This window comes from Lontra canadensis, unplaced genomic scaffold, assembly GCF_010015895.1.
Source record: "Lontra canadensis isolate GAN:19392208 unplaced genomic scaffold, GSC_riverotter_1.0 scaffold20, whole genome shotgun sequence".
Classification (NCBI taxonomy): domain Eukaryota; kingdom Metazoa; phylum Chordata; class Mammalia; order Carnivora; family Mustelidae; genus Lontra; species Lontra canadensis.
The window spans coordinates 22,851,136-22,875,118 of NW_022631014.1; the positions used below are offsets into that span (position 1 = coordinate 22,851,136).

The window sequence follows — 23,983 nt, forward strand, 5'->3', positions numbered from 1 at the left end:
AAAATTTCAAGGACTCTCCTGTTTTAAGAATTGGTATACTAGTGATCCTGGCCCTGGGAAGTCAAAGGGAGCCTTAAGCAGAGATCTGGGGAAAGGGAGTAGGTGGTGAGCCTGATATGTGCCATTTAAATTTAAAAGCTGTATATTAGAAAATAGACATCCGTTGGAATGGACAAGGTCAGAAGGAACCAGCTCTAAATCCTGGTGGTTAAACATGTTTTTATAGGGAGGGCAGAGTTGAGTTCTTTTACCTGCCTTAGATTATAAACTTGGTATTGTGATCCTCTCCCACCACAACTAATTTGTAAACAGCTGGTTGGAGTCAGGAGCCTGGAAGGAGCTGGAGGGCCGAGTTCTAATCCAACATTAACCTGTACCCTTCTTTTTTTTTTTTTTTAAAGCCCGGATAAACAGGCCTCCTTCCCTTCCACTTCTTTTTCTGGTGGACTTGGCACAGTTGAGTGCATTGGCTGCAGATTTTTTTTTTTTAACGTTTTTTAATAGTTAAGAGATTTCTTTGAGAATTTGACGTGTACTTTCTTCCCAGAAAAATGTGTGTACACACAATTTTGCACTCAAATCAAGGGTTGCTCCCATCTAGTTAAGATTTTGTGACAAAGCATTTGGGGGCGGGGGATGTCTCCAGTGCCTTTCAAAAGCAAGATAGTCATCTGTTACCATGAATTTTAAAAGGCAGAACAAAACCACACCCAGCCTGGAGGGTTTCATTCTGAGGAGCCCCTATGGCCCTGAGGCTCAAGGGTGGTGAAGCCATTCCTGTGTTCCTGTCCTTGCTGCTTTTGGGAATGCAGTAAATAATGGGGCAGAAAGGTGTTGAGGCAGTTCTGACCTTGTTTAAAACTAAAACGCCAGCCCTGTGGTAGATCTGGAGTTTGCATCGGAGAAAGTGATTACAGAGGGAAATTTGCATCATTAACTAGGAATGCAAATTTTTGCAAGTTTAATTCTCTGAAAGCAGGAAGGCTTTTGGGAGGGAGAAAAGCTAAGAGGAAAACTGTCTCCCAAAGGATTTTTTAAGGGCTTTTCCCTCCCCCTCCTCTCGTATTTGACCTATTTATGTACTTTCAGAGTGTTGATGTCATAGCATTTCAAAGGCATATTGTATGTCTTGACTGGTAACTTCTTTTAAGTAGGCCTAAAATATCCCCTTCTCCATTAATGATCAGCATGGTTCCCTGTAGTAATGGAAATTGTCATAGAATGTAATACTCATCCAGACGGCCTGGGGTCATCCCCTCCCCCCCTCAGTTCTGGGCCCCCCTTGGCAATAACTGCAATGTAGTCAGCAGATAAAAATAACCTCCAAAGAAAACTAGCTTTGTGTAGATTAATATTCTTTGAAGTTAAAAACGATGTGTTTTAGGATGAGATACTGAGTACGGCTTTGGAGAAAACTGCTAACTGGAGTATCTTTTGACCTGTTTATTAGTAAGGATTTTGTAGGGAAGCCATTCCCTGCCCCGACTGCCTGTTTCTCTTGTGGGATTAATCATTTCCTTTTGACCTTGTGCTCTGCCCCTAACATGTTGCATTGATCAGATCCCGAAATCTCAAGTTCTTTTTCCACCCCCACCAACGACCCCATTCCGGTCAGAAAACCTGAGGTGTGAGGGGGAAGGGGTATAAGAAACATTATTTATCCATTTCAGTTTATTTTTAAAAACAATGGTCTCCACCTTTCTGCTCTTTTTTTTTTTTTTAAATAGGGCTTTTGTGAAACAGTCCTCTTAAAAAAGCTCCCTTTTCCCAAAATGTGACTGGAAATGTCACTAATTCAGCTCAGTACATCTTAAAACCTTTTAGACAGTGTTTCTTGAGGGCATGGAGGAAAAGTTCTTTTTGATAAGGGTTTCATTTCTCTCCCTACCCCCACTCCTGCTTGGAATGGAATACAATTGATAAGAGATGAGTATAGTTAGCAAGAGAGCTGAGTCAATGACAAGCATATGCAGAATTGACTTAGTATGCCTTTAACTGAGAGACAAAGTTGTTTGAAGTCTCTTTAGTGTTATCCACACCTTTTCTTCTGGTTAGTAATGATAAAAGAGCTGGCAGCTTTGGAAGGGATGGGGTTTAAAGTAATACCTCCTGTATGCCAGTTATAGAAAATTTATTTTTTGGAATTTAAAGATATCAGGGTAGCAAAATTGTGTATGTGTGAGAAAGAGAGAGGTGTATATAAAAGTTGAGAAATAAAAGGAAATCTCATTTTATCATCCAGGCATGATAGAACAGCTGATTTCTTTTGGGGAAGTGGGTGAGGAGTATTCTTTCCACTTCCCACTTGCGAGAAACTGGTCATCAGGAGAGAGGATGCCTGGAGCCTTCCTGCTGGAATATGCCCGAAGGGACCTGTACAACAAAGGCTCCGCATTGGACCAGCTGCCATCTTGGACCCAGCTGTTTTACAGTTGGCTCTAACTCTGGGACTAAATTGATCACAGATCCCCTGGGGGTCGCCTTTGGATTGTGGGACCATGAGTGAAATTAGGGACAGGGACAGTGTTGTGGCCTGAACTGGAGTCCCTGGGGGCACATCCTGGAAAAGGACATGGAGAGCTGTGTTCCTTCCCTCTGACCAGAGTGAGTCTGGGGGTTGCTAGATGGATAAATAGGTTTTTTCCAGCTTTGCCAAGTGTTCACTGGGTTATGCCTGATGGGGTTGTACAGAAATTTGAGATATTAGGGACCAAGATGTGTGGTTAGAATAAATAGAGTGAAGAGAGGGTGAGCGGCTCCACAAGAGCCAGGAGTAGGGGTGGAGACCCTAAGCAAGATCAGAACATTTGGCCGAAGGTCTCCTCAGCTATGTTCATCTTCGGGCACCTTGGGAATTGCTGTTTATTAAAGTCTGGCATGGTGGGGCGCCTGGGTGGATCAATTGGTTAAGTGTTCGACTCTTAATTTCAGCTCAGGTCATGATCTCATGGTGAGATTGAGACCCAAGTCAGGCTCCTGCATAGGATTCTTGCCCATTGGGCGCCTGGCTGGCCCAGTGGGTTAAAGCCTCTGCCTTCGACTCAGGTTATGATCCCAGCCAGGGTCCCTGGGATCCAGCCCCTCAGGTGGCTCTCTGCTCAGTGGGGAGCCTGCTTCCTCCTCTCTCTGCCTACTTGTGATCTTTCTCTCTTTGTTAAATAAATAAAATTTAAAAAAAAAAATCTCACTCATTCCCCTAACCTTGCCCCAATAATAAAGTCTGGCATGTTAAACTCCAAGGAATTTATTCTTGACCTCTAGGCAGTGGGGACCCATTGAGGGTTGTTGAGTTTGGGACTCAGGAAAAAAAATCAGTGATCTGGCACACGGATAAAAATGCCCATGCCCTTGGGGCGCCTGGGTGGCTCAGTGGGTTAAGCCGCTGCCTTCTGCTCGGGTCATGATCTCGGAGTCCTGGGATCGAGCCCCGCAACGGGCTCTCTGCTCAGCAGGGAGCCTGCTTCCTCCTCTCTCTCTGCCTGCCTCTCTGCCTGCTTGTGATCTCTCTGTCAAATAAATAAATAAAATCTTAAAAAAAAAAAATGCCCATGCCCACAGGCTTAAGAGATCCCAGCAGGGTAGATGGAAGTTTACTGAGGTGAGTTTTTCAAGGCAGTAGGGGAGGGATTGTTGTTACTGTTGGCAAAGGCAGCAAAGCCTAGTGTTTTCTACATTGACTCTGGAGGCAGGCTCTGCCCCTTTCTGCTTCTATTCTTTTTTTTTTTTTTTTAAGATTTTATTTATTTGACAGAGATCACAAGTAGGCAGAGAGGGGGGTAAGGCAGGCTCCCCACGGAGCAGAGAGCCTGATGTGGAGCGATCCCAGGACCCTGGGATCATGACTTGAGCCGAAGGCAGAGGCTTTAACCCAATGAGCCACCCAGGCACCCCTCTGCTTATATTCTTGAGCAAGTTACTATCTGTGCCTCAGTTTCTTCATCTGTAAAAAAAAAAAAATAATAATAATGTGATCAGAATAAGTGACTGTAAAGCACACCTAGAGAAACGTTTGCCATTATTAAATTTATTCTGGGTCTTAGAATACTTGACTGAATGAGCCTCAGCGGAGAGCCCTATGCTTCGTTTAAGCCTCTCCTATATGTGCTTTGGGTGGAAACTTAGAAATACAGAGAATTCCTGATCGTGCTAACCCAGAGATAACTATTACATTTTGATATATGTCATTCTTGCTAACATGGTTTAAAAGAAAGTGGACATTTCTGGGGCGCTAGAGTCATGTCATGGTTATGAGATGGCACCCCATGTTGGGCTCTGTGCTTCGCACAGAATCTGCTTGAGATTCTCCCCCATCTTCTGCCCCTCCCCTCATGGTTGGATGTGCACCTGTGCGCTCTCTCCCTCTGTCTCAAAGAAAAGAAAAAAAGTATGGGCATTCCTTCATTTTCCAACCAAGATTATATTGTCAATACTTATTTTGTATTGTGTTCTTTTTCAATTCCCATTATATTATATAGGATATTATTTATTATTAGTATAAATAGTAATTAAATGTGTAGCTTAGGAAATATTTTAGGGATGTGAAGGAGATAGCAAGAAGTATTTGTAATTTCATGAAGTTTTTTTTTTTTTTAAATATTTTATTTATTTATTTGTCAGAGACAGAGGGAGAGAGAGTGAGCGAGCACAGGCAGACAGAGGCAGAGGGAGAAGCAGGCTCCCCGCCGAGCAAGGAGCCCGATGTGGGACTCGATCCCAGGACGCTGGGATCATGACCTGAGCCGAAGGCAGCCGCCCAACCAACTGAGCCACCCAGGCATCCCATTTTTCATGAAGTTTTAACTACATAAATACCCCCCAGTTTGGCATGGGGTGAAAAAATGCATGGTGGTATTCTGTGACATCCAAACACTTAACTAGATTGGATTAGCAAGGAATGCTTGTACCTATTTTTCTTCCTTTACACAAATAGAATACTATGTATATAAAACTTTCCTTATTTATTTATTTACTTATTTATTTATTTGACAGAGATCACAAGTAGGCAGAGAGGCAGGCAGAGAGAGAGGGGGAAGCACGCTCCCTGCTGAGCAGAGTCCGATGTGGGGCTCGATCCCAGCACCCTGAGATCATGACCTGAGCCAAAGGCAGAGGCCCAACACACTGAGCCACCCAGGCGTCCCTACTTTCCTTATTTTTTGCTTAGTAATGTATTTTGGAGGTAATTCATGGGTATAGTGCATCTCATTCTTCGTGGTTGCCCAGTAATCAAGTCTTTTTAACAATTATTTACCCAGTCTTATTGATGGACATTGTTAGTTCGCTTCCCATCACAAACATGGTGTCATAAATCGCCTGTCTTTTCAAGGAACTGCCTCATTCCTAGCTGAATGGCTTGAACATGGATCTATCCTGTAGCTCATAAAGGTGCTTGTTTACTGGAGAAGTGATGTGCTCTTTTTTTCTTGGGAAGAAATGGAGGTTAAAGCTTTTCCTGAGATCACATTGGGTCAGTGGTGATAAATAAGATTATAGCTCTGGACCACAGGCATGTCAGATCTGGAGTTCTGTTTCCTCAAAAATGTGGAAGAGAGGGTGGCTTAGGGAGACCCATGGGAAGGCATGTTAGGGATGGCCCCTTTGGAAGCTTACTGGGGATTTGCATTCTCCCCTTTTTCCTTTTTTTTAAGTGGTTTTGTTTTCTACCACATTCTCCTGGAGAGTTAGTTCTGGAGGACCACCTGGTTCATAGACAATAGGGAAAACATCAGAAGATGCTTCTGGACATGCTTATTTACTAAGCCCCTGAGAGGTTGTGACTAACTCTTGGGGTTTGGCAAACCTTACTTTTTCTTTGGCTCTCCCTGTGTGGCTGCTGCCTGACCATGGCTTGGGAATGGAACCTGTGGATTCAATTTTGACAGAGGGAGGAAGGAAACTTGAATATCCTACTCTGTCCCCTAGGCCTTACTCAAGGGGGAAGGAAGGCATTAACTGGCTGAAGAAAGCCTAGCTCTTGGCTCTTAGCTCATTGAAAAGCTGCTTTACCTTACTTCTTTATCTATCTATCTATTTTCAAAGACCCTATTTATTTATTTGACAGTGACAGAGACACAGCGAGAGAGGAACACAAGCAGGGGGAGTGGGAGAGGGAGAAGCTGGCTTCCTGCTGAGCAGGGAGCCCAATTCAGGGCTAGATCCCAGGACCCTGGGATCATGACCTTTGCTGAAGGCAGATGCTTAACTGACTCAGTCACCCAATGGCCCAGTTTTACCTTTTTTAATAGATAAAATAAAAATGGTCTTTTGTTTATGGATTGTTTCTCATGGTTCTGTAGGTACCCTGTACTTGGTGGAGTCAGTCTTTGTCCTGTTTGTTATTGGAGGTGCAAGCTTGGGTTCTTCTCTCTGTATGTGGCCTGGGCTCCTCCCAGTGGGTTAGCTAGTTCTGAGAGTGTTCTAGGCCCTTGGAAGCATTGGCTGTCCCCCCTTTGCTGTTTCATGGCCTGATTTTTCGACAGGTGACTGGGCAGGGTGAGTTCAGCCTAGACACAAGTAGAGGGGAAACAGACTCCATTATTTTGACGAGAAGAACAGCAAAAATGGTACAGGTGTGGGGGTAGCTGCAGAGGTGGGGTGAGGGCGTCATTCTCAGCCTGTGGAAATAGCAAGTGTAGTTTGTGTTTAAGGAACACTGAGGAGTCCGGATGGCCCGGACAGACAACGTTGACAGAGTGGCTTTCAGGGTTTCTGGAGCGGGTGTTGTGAGCTGTCCCTGACTTTATAAAATGGTGCTCTCTGCATGGGGAAGAGACCAGTCCCAAGAATGCAGGTAGTGTGGAAAGTGATAGCACGCACAGGAATGTCTGGGAGAAAGGATTCTGCAGAAGGCCTTATCCCACCCAGAATGCAGGTTCACGTTCAGGGATAGTTGTTTTGGGGAACACAGCAGAGAGGCCCTGACTGACAGAAGGAGTGGCCTCAGAGGAACCTCAGATTTACCAGGGGAGGGAAGGGGAGATGCTGAGCCGCATGGGCTGGCCTTGTTGGGGCTCGGTGCAGATTAGTTGTCTTGGCATTAAACAACCCACCGTACTACTGGCAGCATATGGCGCAAAGGACACAGGTCCACAGGTTGGGATGACTGGCATTTCCTTAAAGGCCACATCCTGAGCAGGTCCTGCACTTCTCAGCTTGGGAAGGTAGTGTGAGAAGATGTCTTGTTCTCCTTCCCTCCCATATAGTGTTCTTTGTCTGGAACTTCTCTCCCACCCATTTCTATTATACTTTGAGGCTAAAGTCTCAGACTTACCCTTCTTTCAGGAAGCCTGCTGGGATTAAACGCTAGGCCCTGGGTCTCCTGGTTTTCTTCCCCCAGCCCTGTAATCTCTGGTCCCTTATTCACTCATCCCTCCTGCTGGACTCTAACCTGTTGAGGACAAGGGCATAGTGCCAAAAACGGTGCCAGTACTGGGGTTTCATGTTAGAAGTAGCATGACATCTGGTGGGGGTTAAAAGAGGCTAGTCTGACTGGTTATTCGTGGAGGGGCAGAGCAGGCACTGTGGCCCCACAGGAAGCTGGGGACCTCTATAGGTCAGAGTTGTTGTCCAGTACACTTACTTGGAACCTCCAGTGGCCAGAGAACAGCATCTCTCACATTCTTTTCAGTGGGCAAACAAATAACAGCCATGGCCCAGAGGGCAATTTGGGTGGCTTTATCAGCCCTGCCTTCCGGATGTGTTCTTGGAGTTGGATTTAGCTTGCCTGTTACCACCCGGCACCCTTATGGGGCAGGCTGCCATCCCTGTCCTCTCGGTTAGGACTGCTGGTCAGCATTTGTGTTTTCTGCACCTTCTCTTAACAAGTCTGAAACCGCCAGCTGTGAGATTTAAGTGTATGATCCACCTGGACGTTTGAACATAGGTTTTTGGTTTTTTTTTTTTAACTCCTCAATGTAAGGTGGCCCCATTTTGCCCTGGGTCTCCTTCCATGTCTGGATGGATGTCCGCAACAGGCACCGTAACCTTTGTCCCTTCAAGGGCACCCAGCTGTCATTGACACTCCTGCAAGGAGGCTTTTCCCTGCCTCCCCCATTCTTCTCTGGCCCATGAGCTTCCAGCTCACATTTCCCTCCAATCTACTCCAGATTCTTCCCCCATGCATGGGCCAGGAACAGTGTGCTGCTTTGCTAAAGTTGTCCTTTTAGTTGGATTTGTAAATCTTCCATTTCTGTGGTCCTTCCATCCCATTCTTTCAAAAGAAGCCTTTTCTGATTTACCTGGCCGACCCCCAAGGCCATGCAACCACAATAAATACTACGAAGGAAGTCCTTTGGTACAACTTTTCTGGATGACCGTGGTTTTTTGTTTTTGTTTTTGCTTTTTTTTTTTAATCTGCCCCCAAATATCATGTAGTTTGGTTAATTCCTTAACTTGTCTTACCGATCCTCTCAGGTGGGCTTCCAAATGAGGTCACTTTGGAGATTTAAAGGGGGTGCTGCATGTGCAGTCCGGGGCTCGCCAGACTGGACCAACCAAGGTGTCTAGGAGACTGGAAGCTTCTTCGGTTGTTGTTTTAACTCTCCCAAGGCTCTTAGCCCAGAGCCTTAAATCCAGTGTAAACAATTTAAAAAAAAATTAGTAAACACAGCACACTTGATAAAAGGGTATTGTGGCCTCAGAGACCGATTCAAGGGACTTCAGCCTGCACTAGGGCAGGCCTCTGTAAAACAGGAAACTGAACACCTAGGAGGGTGTTAGGAGACGAGGAGGCTTCCCATAGCCGACCAAAGAGGGGACAGGCCAGCCTGAGACTCCTAGGTCCATGCCTTATGGAGAAGGTGGTTTTCTTGCAGTAGGATTAATGTGGTAGAAGGAAAAAGGAATGAAAACCCATGTGGTCCAGAACTTCAAAATAGACCAATTTGAGAATCTGTTGCAGCCACTTACAGTTGAATCCAGAACCCAGGTCTGAACTGCATGGGCCCACATAATGAAGGGTTTTTTTGTTCCTAATAAATACAGCACTATAAATATATTTTCCCTTCCTTATGATTTTCTTAATATTTTTGTCTCTACCTTTGTTAGAACACAGTATATACTACATACAGTGTAGGGAACATGTTCAACTATTCTCTCTAAGGCTTTTGGTGAGCAGTAGGCTATACTAGTTAAGCTTTTGGAAAGTCTGGATTTTCAACTGCGTGTGGGGGCGGGGGGGAGGTTCAATGTCTCTAAACCCCATGTTGTTTCAAGGGTCAACTGTCTTTAGATCTCTCCTGCCTTGTACCTCACATTTTCTGGTACAGGTGCTAGCCAGAAGAAAAGTGACTAACAAGGCGTGATGAAGGCAGTCAGGAATTTCAGGACCCAAGTAGAGACCAATTGGAGGGCCATTCTTTTCCCTTATTTTCTTCCTGAGACTTTAGATTACGTAACTGATAGCCCCTGGCTGTTGGCTAAGTCCGGACTTGCAGATTTCCCCATTCTAGCCTGACCTCCCACCCCGCGGCCTCCTATGAGCTCAAGAGTGTATCCTTGCGTATATGCTTGGGTAGTGGGGGTGGTCAGGAGGGTTTGTCATGCACCCCTCTGTCCAAGGCAGGAGGTCGGGGTTCCTGATGCACTGCTCATTGAGCCGGTGTTGGCACGCTGCCCGCAGGTTCTGCTAGCTTCACACGGGTGTTGTTTGAGAGCTGCCACCCCCACAGGCTTCATTTAGTGGGATTTCTGAGAAAGTTCCACATTTGAGACATGAGAAATGATTTCATCAGAGGAAAAAAACATTGTACAGGCTTCTAACACGGAGCTTGACTCCAGTGGTGTTACCTGCAGTGTCCCCACACCTTGATCTTTTTTCTGATTTTATCTTAGAACTAGTTGGTTGGCCTTTCTTTGCTCAGAATCCTGCTGGCCTAGGTGTGATGCCTTGATTCTCGCGTGTGCACTCTACTTGGTCCTTGCCAAGTCCCGTGGTAATCAGTGCTGCTTTAAGAGCACTGAAATTTTAAATGCTTTGCACACCTGTGGGAAAGGGGTGAATTCCAAGGGACTAGGGCTCCATTTCTGGCCTTCGTTGGACCACTGACTATTCCTGGTTTGGCAGTGGACTCTCTCCTTGCTCCAGTACGTTTATCCCTATTTGTCCCTAAGGTTCCAGCACTACCAGCCAGGTGGGTCTTCACATCTCATCACTAAAAACCGGAATCCAGCTTTCTTTTTTCCCCTCGGACCAGTTTCTGCTGGTTTGCCTAGGCTCTTTGTCCCACCCTTGGCTGAGCTTGTTTTCTCTTTCCACACCCTTCCTTTAAAGCATTAAGGTTTTAATGGTCTCAATCAGAAATGGCTGCGTGTCTGGTTTGAATAGCTTCCTGTCCCTACCCTACCTGTGCCCTACCTCTAGGACTCCAGAGGTCACTGATAGGACTCCAATGGGGAGACCTGCCCAGTAAACTGCAGGGATCACAGTCAGCCCTTGGCTCCTGTTCTTCTGGTGGCTCCCAGCCTGGGTGGCAGGAGGCTCTTTAAAGTTGGTTTTCTTGCTTGACCTCGCTCTGGCTAGCTAGTGCTCCATTGGCATTTGTCCATGGGACTAGGTTTCCTATTGTTGGAAAAGAAGGAATGGGTGCCTTAAATTAATTCCCTAACACGGGGCACCTGGGTGGCTCATTGGGTTAAGCCTCTGCCTTCAGCTCAGGTCATGATCTCAGGGTTCTGGGATCCAGCCCTGATTTGGGCTCTCTGCTCAGCAGGGAGCCTGCTTCTCTCCACCTTCTCCCCGCCTCTCTGCCTACTTGTGATCGATCGATCTCTCTCTTTCTGTGTCAAATAAATAAATGAAACCTTAAAAAATTAGTTGCCTAACAAATGTTAACATGAAGAAGGCTTAAAAAGGACATCCAGGGGCGCCTGGGTGGCTCAGTGGGTTAAAGCCTCAGCCTTTGGCTCAGGTCATGATCCCAATGTCCTGGGATCGAGCCCCCGAATCAAGCCCCACATCAGGCTCTCTGCTCAGCAGGGAGCCTGCTTCCTCCTCTCTCTGCCTGCCTCTCTGCTTACTTGTGATCTCTGTCAAATAAATAAAATCTTCAAAAAAAAAAAAAAAGACATCCATTTCTTGACACGACAAGGGCCTTCCCCCACCCCATTGCACTAGAGAGCTGTTTTGAGCCCCTTCTGGAGTGTGGAGCTCAGAAACACCACTCACAGGGCTTGAGCCACGCTCCCCAGGTCATAACCTGAGCCAAAACCAAGAGTCAGGCCGTCAACAGATTGAGCCACCCTGGTGCCCTGGTTTCTTGCCAGTTTAGATAATACCTGACAGACAAGTCCAGATCAAAACAAAATTTCTGCAGCAATTAAATACTTGGTTAACCTCTTGATTTGGAGGCATCGCTTAGTTAAGGAACTTAAAATTGTCTTAAAACTGCCAGTGGATGTGACCCTGTAACCTTGGACCATCAGGAAGGCCAGAGTTGGACCTTTCTTACCCAGGGCAGAGTAATTAACTTAGGAGTCCAGCCTACCAATACGCAAATACAATGGGAATGGGGAGAGAAAAGACAAATTTTTTGTTGTGTTGGAAGGAGAAAATATGGCTAGTAATGTTTAACCCCCTCCCCCTTTTTTCTTTTTGGTTATTACCGCAGTCTTTATTTCTGTTTCCCTCCCTGGGACAGTTTCCCCCAGGTGATGAGTGTGTTTACTTAAAATTCACTTGTCCACATGATCTCAGCCACAGAGGCAATTTAAACCCCTTTTGCTTCGAGGGAGTGAAAAGGTTTCAGGTGCACAATGTTGCCCACTGTTGAAGAGGTGAGGGCTGAGTTACATGGCCACCTACAGAGTCTGGCCATTATAGTAAGTCAGCCCCCGAGCACCACCTACTTTGGTCCAGATTAAAACTCTGCCTTTGGTGACCTTGGCGGCGACAGGAAAGCTGTGCATCTATGTCAAAATCTATCTTTTCTTGTCTGGTCTAAAAATCCATAATTTACGTGGGCAGTGATCTCAGCGTTGGAACAGCTCTCTTTTATCTGCTGCTAGAAGCTGCATGGGCCACTCATCCGTACATCAGAGGTCGGATACAAGCCGGGGTAGCGGCTGGGACGCTGAGGATTCCGTAAGGCTTTGTATGACCGCTGGCTGCCCGTGGGGCTGTAAATCGGGCTCAGAGTTCTAATTTTTTTCAAAACCTCTGGGGAGTTCGTCCAACTCTTGCCTCTTGTGAGATAGAACTTGAGATAATACTTACAGTGGAGGGCAAAGGAAAAATAATACCTAATGGGAACATTGTGGGAAGAATGGTAATAACCTCTTAGAAGTAAATTATGTGGGGCCTTTGGAGCAACTCATTCATGGGCTCCACGAGAATTTGTTAGGTCCGTAGCTATGAAGAGCGCTGCACCACTGAGTCTAGGCTCCAGACCCCACTCCTGGACACCAGGTTGTCAGTGGGAGGATTTTCCTCCCTCACTTACTTGGGGGTTTTTTTGGGAGGGGGGTGAAATTATGCAGTATATTTTTATTTTTTTCCACAGTTCTGATTTTATTGTTTTAGAAATACATTTGAACAGTTTATAACTTATTAGAAGATAACGGAAATTCTCTGTACCACCCTTTTTTAATACCTAGTTTGTCCCTTTTTTTTAAAGTGTGGTTTTTTATTTTTTAATTTAAGTTTTTAATTCCCGTTAGTTAACGTACGGTGTTAGGTTCAGGTGTGCAGTATAGTGATTCAGCACTTGCATACATCACCTGTGCTCATCACAAGTGTGCCCTTTAATAGTATAATCTTTTTTGATTTTGGCTTTTCCCTGGCAAGCATAATCTTTTCAAATGCTGGAATCTGAAAAAATGTGCAGATATATTATGATTCCTTTCTCTGTTGGTACCGAAGTTTTATTTCTGTTTTTGACCTGGAAGAATTTTTAAATAGTCCAGTTTTATTTAAGTAAACAAGTTTATTAAAACTGTGTTTGGTAGGCAGTAATCCAAAACACAATTGCGGGAATGCCTGGGTGGTTCTTTCAGGTAAGGTCCAACTCTGTGATTTCCCCTCAGCACAAGATCTCCGGGTTTGTCAGACTGCTTACAGATTCTCTCTCCCTCTCTCCCTCTGCCCCTCCCTTTGCCCCTCCCTGGGGCGGAGGCAATTTTAGCTTGTTATCTCTCTCTCTCTTTTTTTTTTTTTTAAAGATTTTATTTATTTATCTGTCAGAGGGAGAGAGAGCGGGCACAGGCAGACAGAATGGCAGGCAGAGGCAGAGGGAGAAGCAGGCTCCCTGACAAGCAAGGAGCCCGATGTGGGACTCAATCCCAGGACGCTGGGATCATGACCTGAGTTGAAGGCAGCTGCTTAACCAACTGAGCCACCGAGGCGTCCCATCTCTTTCTCTTTTTTAAGATTTTTATTTATTTGACGGAGAGAGAGAGCATGAGCAGGAAGAGGGGCAGAGGGAGGGAGAAGCAGACTCCCCACTGAACAGGGAGCCTGACATAGACCCTGGGATCATGACCTGAGCCAAAGGCAGATGCTTAACCAACAGAGCTACCAAGGAGCCCCACAGGTCTGGCATGTTTCAAAGTGCCACTTAGTGTCATGTAACGTAACTTGATCTGTTGGGGGAACCCCAGAGCATAAATGTGTCACTTGCCACCATCAAGAAGATACTCCTTGATTGCGGGGGCCCTTGTTAAGGCCTTCAGAAAGTGTGGGAGAAGCTCCAGGCAGTGGGCAGTAAATCCTGGGGGTCTTGGTGAGTATGGTAAACCGGGAATGTGCCTTAGGCTGCATGGGTGGGTAAAGATAACAAAGCTCTGCCTGAAAACCAGAGTCTTAACAGGAGACAAATGAATAAATAGTCTAGGAAGCCTGGGAGCTCTCCCAGTTTGGGTTCCCCAGGGGCAGATGCTGGAGAATGAGTTTATCAGCAGTTGTGCTAGGCAGGGAGGAAGCAGGATGGAGGCAGGCTCAAGGAGGGCATAACTGTCCTGCCCTCATTGTCGCTGGGGGCAGAGCCTGACTTTCTGTCTGGACTAAGAAGGATAGAGCTGCTCAGGGGGAGACTATTCCAGGGAGGAGAAATGGGATGAACAGAGGCTTGGCTGCCTCCCCACTCCGCACCCCCAGAGGTGCCATGTATAGTGTCTCACACATAGTGTTTAGTGACCTCATGATTAATACTTTAAAAAATTAGGGATGTCCGGCTGGCTCCAAAGATCATGTGACTCTTGACCCAGGGGTCATGAGTTTGAGCCAGGCACTTCATGGGGGTGTGGGGGATTGATTGATTGATTTTAAAGATTTTATTTATTTATTTATTTATTTGACAGAGGGATCACAAGTAGGCAGAGAGGCAGGCAGAGAGAGAGGAGGAAGCAGGCTTCCTGCTGAGCAGAGGAGCCTGATGTGGGGCTCATCAATCCCAGGACCTGGGATCATAACCCACTGGCCCCGGGAGAGATTATTTAAGTAAATATACATATTTTCTAAAAGGAGCAAAAAAATTGTGTCTTCTTGTGACTTCACAAAGGCTCTGAGAACTGCAAACTGTAGCCCAGCGTGGGAGGAGCTGCTGTCTTCTGCATGTTGGTTTTCCTGCTCCAAAAGCCCATGCCTCCTTCCTGACCCAACCCTTCCCTTAGAGCTCACCTGGGGGGTTTTCCAACCCAGAAAAACAACTTCTACCGTGTCATCCTTTTTTGTCTCTGACAGGCCCTTTGAGGAGTCAGGTCTACTGCTGTACCCTCAGCTTTATTTATTTATTTGTTTGTTTGTTTGTTTTTAAGATTTTATTTGTCAGAGAGCACAAGCAGAAGGGGGAGTGGCAGGCAGGGGGAGAAGCAGGCTCCCCGCTGAGCAGGGAGCCCAATGTGGGATTTGATCCGAGGACCCTGGGATCATGACCTGAGCAGAAGGCAGATGCTTAACCAACTGAGCCACCCAGGAGTCCCGTGTACCCTCGGCTTTAAACAAAAGGAGATGGCTATGGTAAGAAGGATTTATGAACCTGTTTTGTCTGTGACTCTGGCAAAACCGGAAGGCCTTGTGTGCTGTGGTTCCCAGGATGTCATTGTTCTCTGGGGGTTCATCTTTAAGAATCAGTGCTAGAGGGGTTTTCTCCCAGGATGAACTCACTTTGATACTTTTTAGTAACTCTGACATTCTGGGACCATAGATTGGGTTGGTTATCTCTCTTTTTATCAAGTCTGCAAGTAAGCTCAGCCAAATTCAGGCATTCAGTTTGGAAACAATTTACTCATCTAATTATCTGTGCCTTTTTATTTGGTTTTTAGTTTTAAAAAGGTAATGATTCTGGTTTTGTGTATATCAGTATCAAAAGCTGTGTGCCTCAGGCAGGGTTCTTCCAGGGAGACGAAACAGTGTGTATGAGGTCCCTGAGACACGGGAACATGGCAGCGTTGCTAGAATATAAAATTGGGGATCCATGTGACTAACTCTAGGGCTTTGGGACTGGTCCCATAGCAGGAAAGCAGATGGTAGGGAGGGAAAGGAGCTTTTATTTATTTATTTTTTAAAAGGTTTTAAAGGGTTTGGCTAAGCCTTGTGAATTGGGGTCCTGCTAAGGTGGTAGTTGGTGTTGGAAAGAGGGAACAGTGTTCATTGGAGGTGTGAAATTTTCTCCTAAAAGGGGAGGGGCGTGGCACCTGGCTGGCTCAGTCCAAGGAGCATGTGACTCTTGATCTGGGGAGGCTGGTGTGAGTTCTAGGCCCACATTGGGCTAGAGATTGCTTAAAAAAATAAATAGGGAAGGGAACATTGATACGGCTTTGGGGTGGCCCAGAAACCTCAGGAGAACAGCACATGACTTTTCAGGATCTTCAAAGAAATTTTTCTCTGTTGGTACCCCTGCTGCATTGAGTCTGAAGCTGTTAGAGCTTAGAGCTTAACAGTGTTTCTCTCTGTTTTCAACCCTCCCTTTTCAAGTTTGCCATGTCCATCGAGCCTAAACATTTGGTCTGGAGCTGGGTAGGCTGCTCTGGCCCTGGTTTGGCTGGGGCAAAGCACTTGGACACCCCACTCCACCACCAGGTAGTCTTGACTTAATTTAGCTTGGGAATGAATCTTCAGCTAGCTGCCCAGATAGGCAGCCCAGATCTTTTACCCTAATCCTGTGGTCAGATGTGCCTTGACATGTAAGGATTTCTTAGTTTAGAAAGTTAATATTGTGCATATACATATATATTAAGGAACAGCACCACAAAATAATGAGTATTAGCCTTTCTCCAGTGACGTGCTTGAACGCTCACACTCAGTGGTATAGGTAAAAGTCATAAATCATTTTCATGCCTGTTTGGGTTTTGCTGCCAAATAGCTTATGTAAACACTTTCGGTTTCCAGAGCCTGTTGGATTTTGGAACTCCAGAAAGGGCGTCGTGGATTTGTATGGGACCTCAAAGTGTGTGTCACTGGGTGTTTGAACAATACCCTCTGGGACTAATAAGTATTACTTTTATTCTTAACACCTCTTTCTGTGTACATTGTCTGAGACACCTTCCACTGTCCAACACTAGAGACACCCCAACTAGCTGCTGCGCCACCCCTGCCTCTGCATTTGGGACAATCTCCTTAGCAGCCACTGAGGATACCAAACCCAAGGCTTGCTTTATTGCACCTCCTCTGGGCTTCTTTTCAGTCTCTGTCCACTGAAGCCTTCCGGCCAAGCGGAAGTGGACCTTCACTCCCAGTCCCGACATTGACCATCTCATCTGGTGTCCCCCTCCTGGCTTTTTGTGTGCATTTTGTCCTGTCAGGAGCAGAACCTGGTGCTTGACAACCTTCTTTTTTATTTGGGTCAAGGTTGACCAGACTTAAAGTTTGAGAATCCTTACTACCCATCCTTGCCAAGTGTATTTTTCTTCTCTCACATCAGGTGATGGTAGCGATTGTATATATTGCCAAATGGAAAGAAATGGAGGTGTATAAAGAACAAGGATAATGCAATACAACATTGCTTGAGACTTTTTAAAAATCAGGAGATGGCTTTAAAATTCTGTCAGCAGGTACTAATTAAATAAGTTGTGGTATATCCACGGGCAGCTTGATCCATAATACTCTGCAAGTTAATACAGTTAACTGCAAAAAGGCTGGTATAATAATGTACTTGTATTTGTGTCTTGAAGAAAATTCAGAATATAGAATGTGACATATTTTTAGATGGTTACGTAAAAAGTAGAAACATTGAGTTGAGGAGATTTTTAAAAACTATTACACTTGATTCATTTTGCACTAAAAAATGCATATATGTTCCCTAGTTGTTTTTTTTTTAAATACAGTTTTTATTTTTAAGTAATCTCTACACCCGCTGTGGAGCTCAAACTCAGAACTGTGAGATCATCACACACTACCAACTGAGCCAGCCAGGCACCCTCCTAAAATTTTTTTTAATGCTTCAGCACATCTTGTCCCTCCCTGCCCCTCTCCCTCCCCTTAACGTGTCCTCAGCTCAGATCCGACTGGAGCTGGTAGTGATTGTGTATGCATAGGGTACAGATTCCTTTCTTTCCCCTTCCCCTGCGCGCGCGCCCCCCGCCCCCGTCACAGCTCTGGAGCAGCACGTGGCCATTGATGGCAGGAGGGACTTCTTCCTTTGGTTTGGACTATGGTTTTGGAGGACTGGCATTCTGTATATTTTCCCTAAATCAAGTAAAATCTGGTTTTGATGTGATTTCATAGACCTAGTTTCCAACTGGCTGGACTGTACTCCTTGAACTTGGTTTAGTGTTTTGGGTTTCTTTTAATAAGAGAGAGCAATTCAGGGTGGCGGACACAGGTAACACTTTTGGTTGTCACCTGCCATCCTCCACTTTGTTTCTGTAGTGGGAAGCTTAGAAACCCTCCTGCCTGGCTAGTGACGACCTTTTGTCCAGGCCTGAGTTTGTGGGAGGCCAGATGTCCTCGGTTGTTTGAAGGGACGTGAAAGAAAATCTCAAAAACATTAAGTGTACAGCAGCCACTGGTTTTCCATCAGGGCATCTTGATGACGAGGAGCTCCTCTGTCCTTTCAGTTGACATTCCTTAGTGATGTGGGTAGTTCTATTTAAAACTGGAGGCTCATTGTTTCAGGATGCATGGTGTGCTCTCTCATATAGGAGTCCCCTGGGTGTGTGTGTGTTCGTTCCTTGTTGGATCACAGGTAGTATAAAAAGTCGATTCCAGAAACGCATACACAGTCTTGTTCACTAACAGAGCACTTTATTTAAACACTGGCTAAGGTAAACTTACCAACTTGGTATTTTTATTTATTTATTTTTTTTCTTTACCCTCCCTCCTTCCTCTCCTGCTGGGCCCACATTCCTAGGTCTTTGTCTGTGCCTGGTATTTTAGAAATTATGGGAGAGGAAGGCAGTGGGTGGGGCGTTCTGGAAGCTGGGGGCAGGGAAAGAGGGTGGTCACTTGGAAGGTCAGAGGTCGAGCCTGCTCCATTCAGCTGGGGCAGCCAGATTGTCGCCAGGCAAGGGGGGAGGGGGGTTGGAGGGGGCGTGTCTTGCATCTGCCCGGGAAGCCCCAAACAGGCAGCTCCAGGCCCTGGAATTCCTGCTGCCCGAGGACCACTCCTACCCCCCCTTTCCGGAGCCACAGTTCATGGCCTCTGCCACGTTTCTAACCCTTTGGAAGACATAGGTTCCAGTTTATTCTTTTAAAACAATCTTCCAGCTATTGCAGAGAGAATTGCACCCATGTGTACCCTTATCTATGGCCCCTGTTTTCACAAGCTCCAAAACTGTTGGTTTCTGTCCTTAGAAATTGCAGGTAGAGGAGATAGGGAGCTTCCAAATGGAAGTGAAATCTTCCCAGAGTTTTATGCCAACGTTTAGCTAGACGGTTTATAAAAATTGACCATATTTTCAGTTTCTGGACACTGTTTTGTTTTAAAAGTCAATAGTTTATTAATTATAAACACCACTGGGGCTATGCTGTTTACTCACCCATAGCTTTTTATTGTCGACCAGTGTGGTGTCCCTACAGTCCTCCTGGAACTGCAGAGCACTGGCACCTCCAAAATCACAGTGTGCTCTAGAACCTTGCTAGTTTGCTAGAACCTTGCTAGTTCCCCTCAGTCCTGTGAAATGATGCCAGGCAGGACTGCATCCAGAGACCCCACTGCCCACTTGAGAGGTATCTGGGCTCTGGGGACTAGGTATCTATCTAGAGGGGCCCAGTACCACGGGCTTGGGGCACCCTGCTGCCATACATTCTGACCAGGATTTCTTTTCTGGCTACTTCCTCTGCAGAATACTTTAAAACCTACCATTTGCAGGATTTCGCCTACGCACATCATCATCCAGGCTCTGGACTGTAAAAACCTAAAACCCAGAAAAATCTCCTTGGTTCCCTGCAGTCACATAACTGGTGCCTGGCTTCCTTCTTGGCCCAGAATTATTTCAGAGCCTTTTGGTTTGTGGTGTTGAGTTCCTGGGATTTCAGGGATGGAGGTGGTCTCCTGAGGCACCTGGCCAGACCTCTGTGTCTCACATACAAGACAAGCCCAGTCCTGTGACTGCATAGATGTCCCCATGGGCAGATGGTGCCAGGCTCGGGCTAAGAGCCTCAGGTTCTTCTCCACTCACTGTACACTTGAGAGCCGTTATGCTTGCTCAGATGAAAGAAAGCAAGGGGACTCCAGTCAGTCCACACAGAGACCAAGAGGAGATGGCTTAGCTGTTTGGCAGGGGCAGAGGACAGAAGGTTTGGAGACATGTTCCATTCTGATTTAAAAGAAACCTGCAGATGGGAGGTTTTCACACTTCGCCAGAGCGTGAGAGTGATGCCTTTCTGCCCATGACAAATGGAGGGAGCAAAGGGAAGGCATGGGGCTGAGTGTTGAAACAGGAGTGAGGCTTCGTTTAGCACCACATTGTAAAGAGAGAGTGTCCAGGAATACGTCCAAGTTCATCCAGATCAGCATCTTTTGATTACTATTTAAGGTTAGCTTGAGAATTTTTTTTAACTTTTTCAGATTAGAAAGATTAGATGAACTTTAAATGGTCAACCAGTTCTAAAAAGCAATTGGTCTTGGGGCGCCTGAGTGGCTCAGTCGGTTAAGTGTCTTTTGCTCAGGTCATGGGATTGAGCCCTGCGTCAGATTCCACGCTGAGTGCTTGAGATCTTCGCTCTCCCTCTGTCCCCAAACACAATTGGTCTTGAAGGCAAATTACTGTCACCAGATTTCAGTCTCCTGAGGTTGCTGGGGAAGTACTGTACTGGACAAGGGGTCCTACTCCAGTCACAAACCTGATCCTATTTCCCTCTTATAATGTGGAGTCCATAAAACCTGTCACATCAGAACCATTTCCTAGAAATAGGAACATAATATCCTAAATCTTTTTCCTATTTCTGAATCCAAAATTTCCTAGAGAAGCAAGCATAACCCATGCAGGATCCCTCACCTCCCTTTTAACGCTGAATCCTGAGTGGAGTAGGCCTGTTTCCCTGACTGAGCTCGTCTCCTAGTGGACGTGCTATGTGCCAACGTGTTGGTTAGTTAATAAAATAACCTGAAAGGGGGGGGGGCACCTAGGTTATTGTCTGCTTGGTCATGATCTCACCTGTCAGAGCTCTGCGCTCAGTGGGGGGTCTGCTTGAGATTTCCTCCACCCTCCCGCCATAGCACGTGCTCTCAAATAAGTAAATCTATAAAAATAACCTGAAGAGAAGAGAAGCAGCATTCTCATTCCTGCCCGGGGACCTTTCTGTATGGGTCTTTCTGGTGGGAACATTGCAGCTGTCCCTCCCCACTCCTCATCCTGTAACACTCTGCTGCTTCTGGGCGGGGGTGAGCACCTGTTCTGTCCACAGAACCACCTTGCCTCAAGTCTCCTACCCTGGACTCCAGAATACCTAGTAAGAAGCTTAGTGCTCTTAAGAGTGGGTGTCAGACCTGTCTTGGAACCAGCTCTTCAGAAGGCTCGCATAGGCTTCCCTGTTCTGCCCCTGCTTGCTGTGTGGCCCTGAGACGTCATGACCCCTTGTCTTCATCTGGGGATTAAGCGTATTGTGTATGAGAAGGCAGCCCCTCGGACACCACTTTCCTGCCTGTTGCGTGTTGGCTGGCTTTCCCTCACACCCAGGTGTACCAGTGGCATATTTAAGCACTGCTCTTCCTTGAAAATAATCCTGTAAACATTCAGAGAGTGGTGCTGAGTGCTCTGCTCTGTGGAGGGATACAGCTAGACTGGCCCAGTTTCTGTGTCAAGGAGCTTTCGCTTTTGAGAGCTCCTCATTTATCAGCAGGTGGAGGTCGAGCCAGCCCTTCTCCCCTCCCCGCATGCTGGGCCCCAGGGAAATACAGAACATCGCATAAAGCAGTTCTGTCAGCACGGGCTGCCTGGCAGGGTCGGCTCCTTGGAACAACTTGGCAGGAAGAAGAAAGACAAGGAGCTGGCTGACCTTACCACTATCTGCCTCCGCTTCAGAAGCTGAAGCCTGTGGCTTGCTTGAGTGTCTGGGAGAACCATGCTTTGTACTTTGCACTAATCTCCTTGATGGAGAGGGTGGCAGCAAGGTGTGGTGTGAGGGTGGTTAATTCTGGTTCCCGGCCATGTTTCACAGACCCAGAGGCTGGGGTGGCAAGACAGATTTCTGGTATGTTTTTCATTTGGGCCCCAGTCTGAGACCAAGGAAACGCAATCTTAGAGCTTTCCTGGAGAATTAATCTGAGATACGGGGAAAATTTCTTAGGCAGGAGGATTGTTTTATTTCATCTTTGCCTTTGGAGTGTCTCAGTTACACTTCTGAGTGCAACTGGAGTGGACAGACGGCATTGGCTGTTTTTTTCCTTGATTTGGCCCTGAGGGGGTGGGAAGGGAGGGCAAGTTGTGCTCACATTGACTGCACTGATCCCTCTTTCTATAGGGGTGTGCTTGCGAATTTGGGAAGGAGTTGGCTGAGGGTCTGGAATCCACAGAGCACCCAGTGTCTGCCCCCCTTCCTGCTAGTCCCGAATCTCTCCTTAATGGCTGTATGCCTTCTGGTCTGCAGGTGCTGCATCTGTACTGTGACACCTGTTCGGTTCCCATCTGCCGTGAGTGTACGATGGGCCGGCATGGGGGCCACAGCTTCATCTACCTCCAGGAGGCGCTGCAGGACTCGAGGGCACTTACCATCCAGCTGCTGGCCGACGCGCAGCAGGGCCGCCAGGCAATCCAGGTCAGTTCTTCCCCACCCTTCACCGGTTTCCCTTGTTCTTTCTTGCGCAGAAAACCTTTCCGATCCCTTTTAGATGGCATGTGTAGATTACCCCCTTTTAGATGGCATGTGTAGATTACCGGGCAGGCAGGCTCCAGTGTTTTGGGGCCGTGGAACAATGACCCAAATGAGCTCATGGGACATCCCCGCAGAGTAATCCCTTGAGGAGGTGGAGAGTTGGGGAAGATGGGAGGGGTGTGGCCGAAGTTGACTAGCCGGTCAGGGCTTGTTGCAGACACTTGGCTGGGCCCCCACCATGTCATCTGCCTGTTTCTCATCCAGCCTTTTCCCCAGATACCAAGTGGGCATTAGCATCCCTCAGTCAGGACTGCGGAAAGACTGGGTCCTTAGTGCTTTCCAGACAGGGAACCTCTGCTGTTCAGATGGATTTATTTATCGGTGAAAATTCAGTGAGCAGCAAAAGTTTATCTCCAACTCTTCCCTAAGTAATGAAGTCCCATTCTGGTAACTAAGACCTTTGCTTCTGTTGAGTCCCCGTGCCTTTGGGGTCAGGAAGGGACACATGTAACTTTGGGGCATAGAATAGCTCTTTTACAGTCAAGCGGCGGCATGCCTGAAATGATTTAAAATCTTCTCTTGGTCCAGGTGACAAGGTTTTAAGAAGGGAAAAAATCATGAGATGTTTTCCTTAACCTGTGGTAGGATAAAGGTTGAAAATCAGGAAACATTGCTAATCGTTAAGCAAAAATTGCATGGAAAACTGTTAATTACATTCTTAGAGTATTTGAATAAGTGAATGGTTTAAAAAACAAGATCCCCCTTTTTGGAGAAATGGTGGAAAAATTGATCACATGCTCTAAAGAAGGAGCAGAAGGATGGTGTAGATTTTATTAAGTTTCTCAACAGTTACCATATTCTTTCTTTTAAAAAGATTTTATTTAATCGTTTTTTTTTAATTTTATTTATTTATTTGACAGACAAGATCACAAGTAGGCAGAGAGTCAGGCGGGGCGGGGGGTGGGGTGGTGGGGAAGCAGGCTCCCTGAGTGGAGAGCCTGATGCGGGACTTGATCTCAGGACCCTGAGATCATGACTTGAGCCAAGGCAGAGGCTTATTAACCCACTGAGCCACCCAGGTGCCCCCAGTTATCATATTCTACGCATGATACTGAGGTAGTCTTTCTGAAGAGTCAGATTGTCTGATATTCAACTCCTGTCAACTCTCATATTTGAGAGTCTATGTTTCTGCAGTGACTACTTCTGGCATATTCTTAGGCCAGAGTGGCCTGTTTTCTTTTTCATGCCTTCATAGTGGCTCTTGGTTGCTCATAAATTCTTGTTTTCCAGCATCCCCACTAGTGCATAGTTCTGTTTTATTTCTGTCCTATTTCAGTGAATTTGTCCCCGTGGATGAAGTGCTTGTGGCTTCCCTTTTTATCCCACTGCCATTAGGCCCTGGTCAAGTTGCCTTTCGGTGCTGGTGTCTCTTGGGCTCTGGCTGCTGTCAGCATCACCTGGGGGAGCATAAAGACCTGCTGTGTCTGGGTCTTTCCCCCCAGATAATGGTACCAGCCCCTTTCTCTCCTTGGAGATCGAGGACACTCAGGGGTCCTTGAACCATGTCTGAGAGAATTGCTGATGCTCTCTGCTTCCTGGGATCTGCCACTCTGGAGAAAAAAGTGAGTGTCATAATTTGCTAGAATCTTAAAGACATCTGTGGTTAAAATGATGGAATCTCAGGGAGGTGGAAATTTGAACTTTTTGTGGAAAGAAGAGAGAAGCTGATGTGTAGAAGATTTTGTCTGCAGTACTTAACTTCCTACAACAAAGTCAGTGTTAGGGGAGAGTCTGCTG

General features: G+C 46.4%; 1 protein-coding gene across 1 annotated transcript in view; it reads left to right on the plus strand.

Moving 5' to 3' along the window:
* TRIM71 (tripartite motif containing 71) overlaps nt 1-23,983 on the plus strand; it is a 65,154-nt gene that overhangs the window by 24,627 nt on the left and 16,544 nt on the right. The window contains exon 2 of the mRNA XM_032861303.1: nt 21,962-22,129. Within this exon, the coding sequence (XP_032717194.1) occupies nt 21,962-22,129 (168 nt within the window). The remainder of the gene's footprint in view (nt 1-21,961; nt 22,130-23,983) is intronic.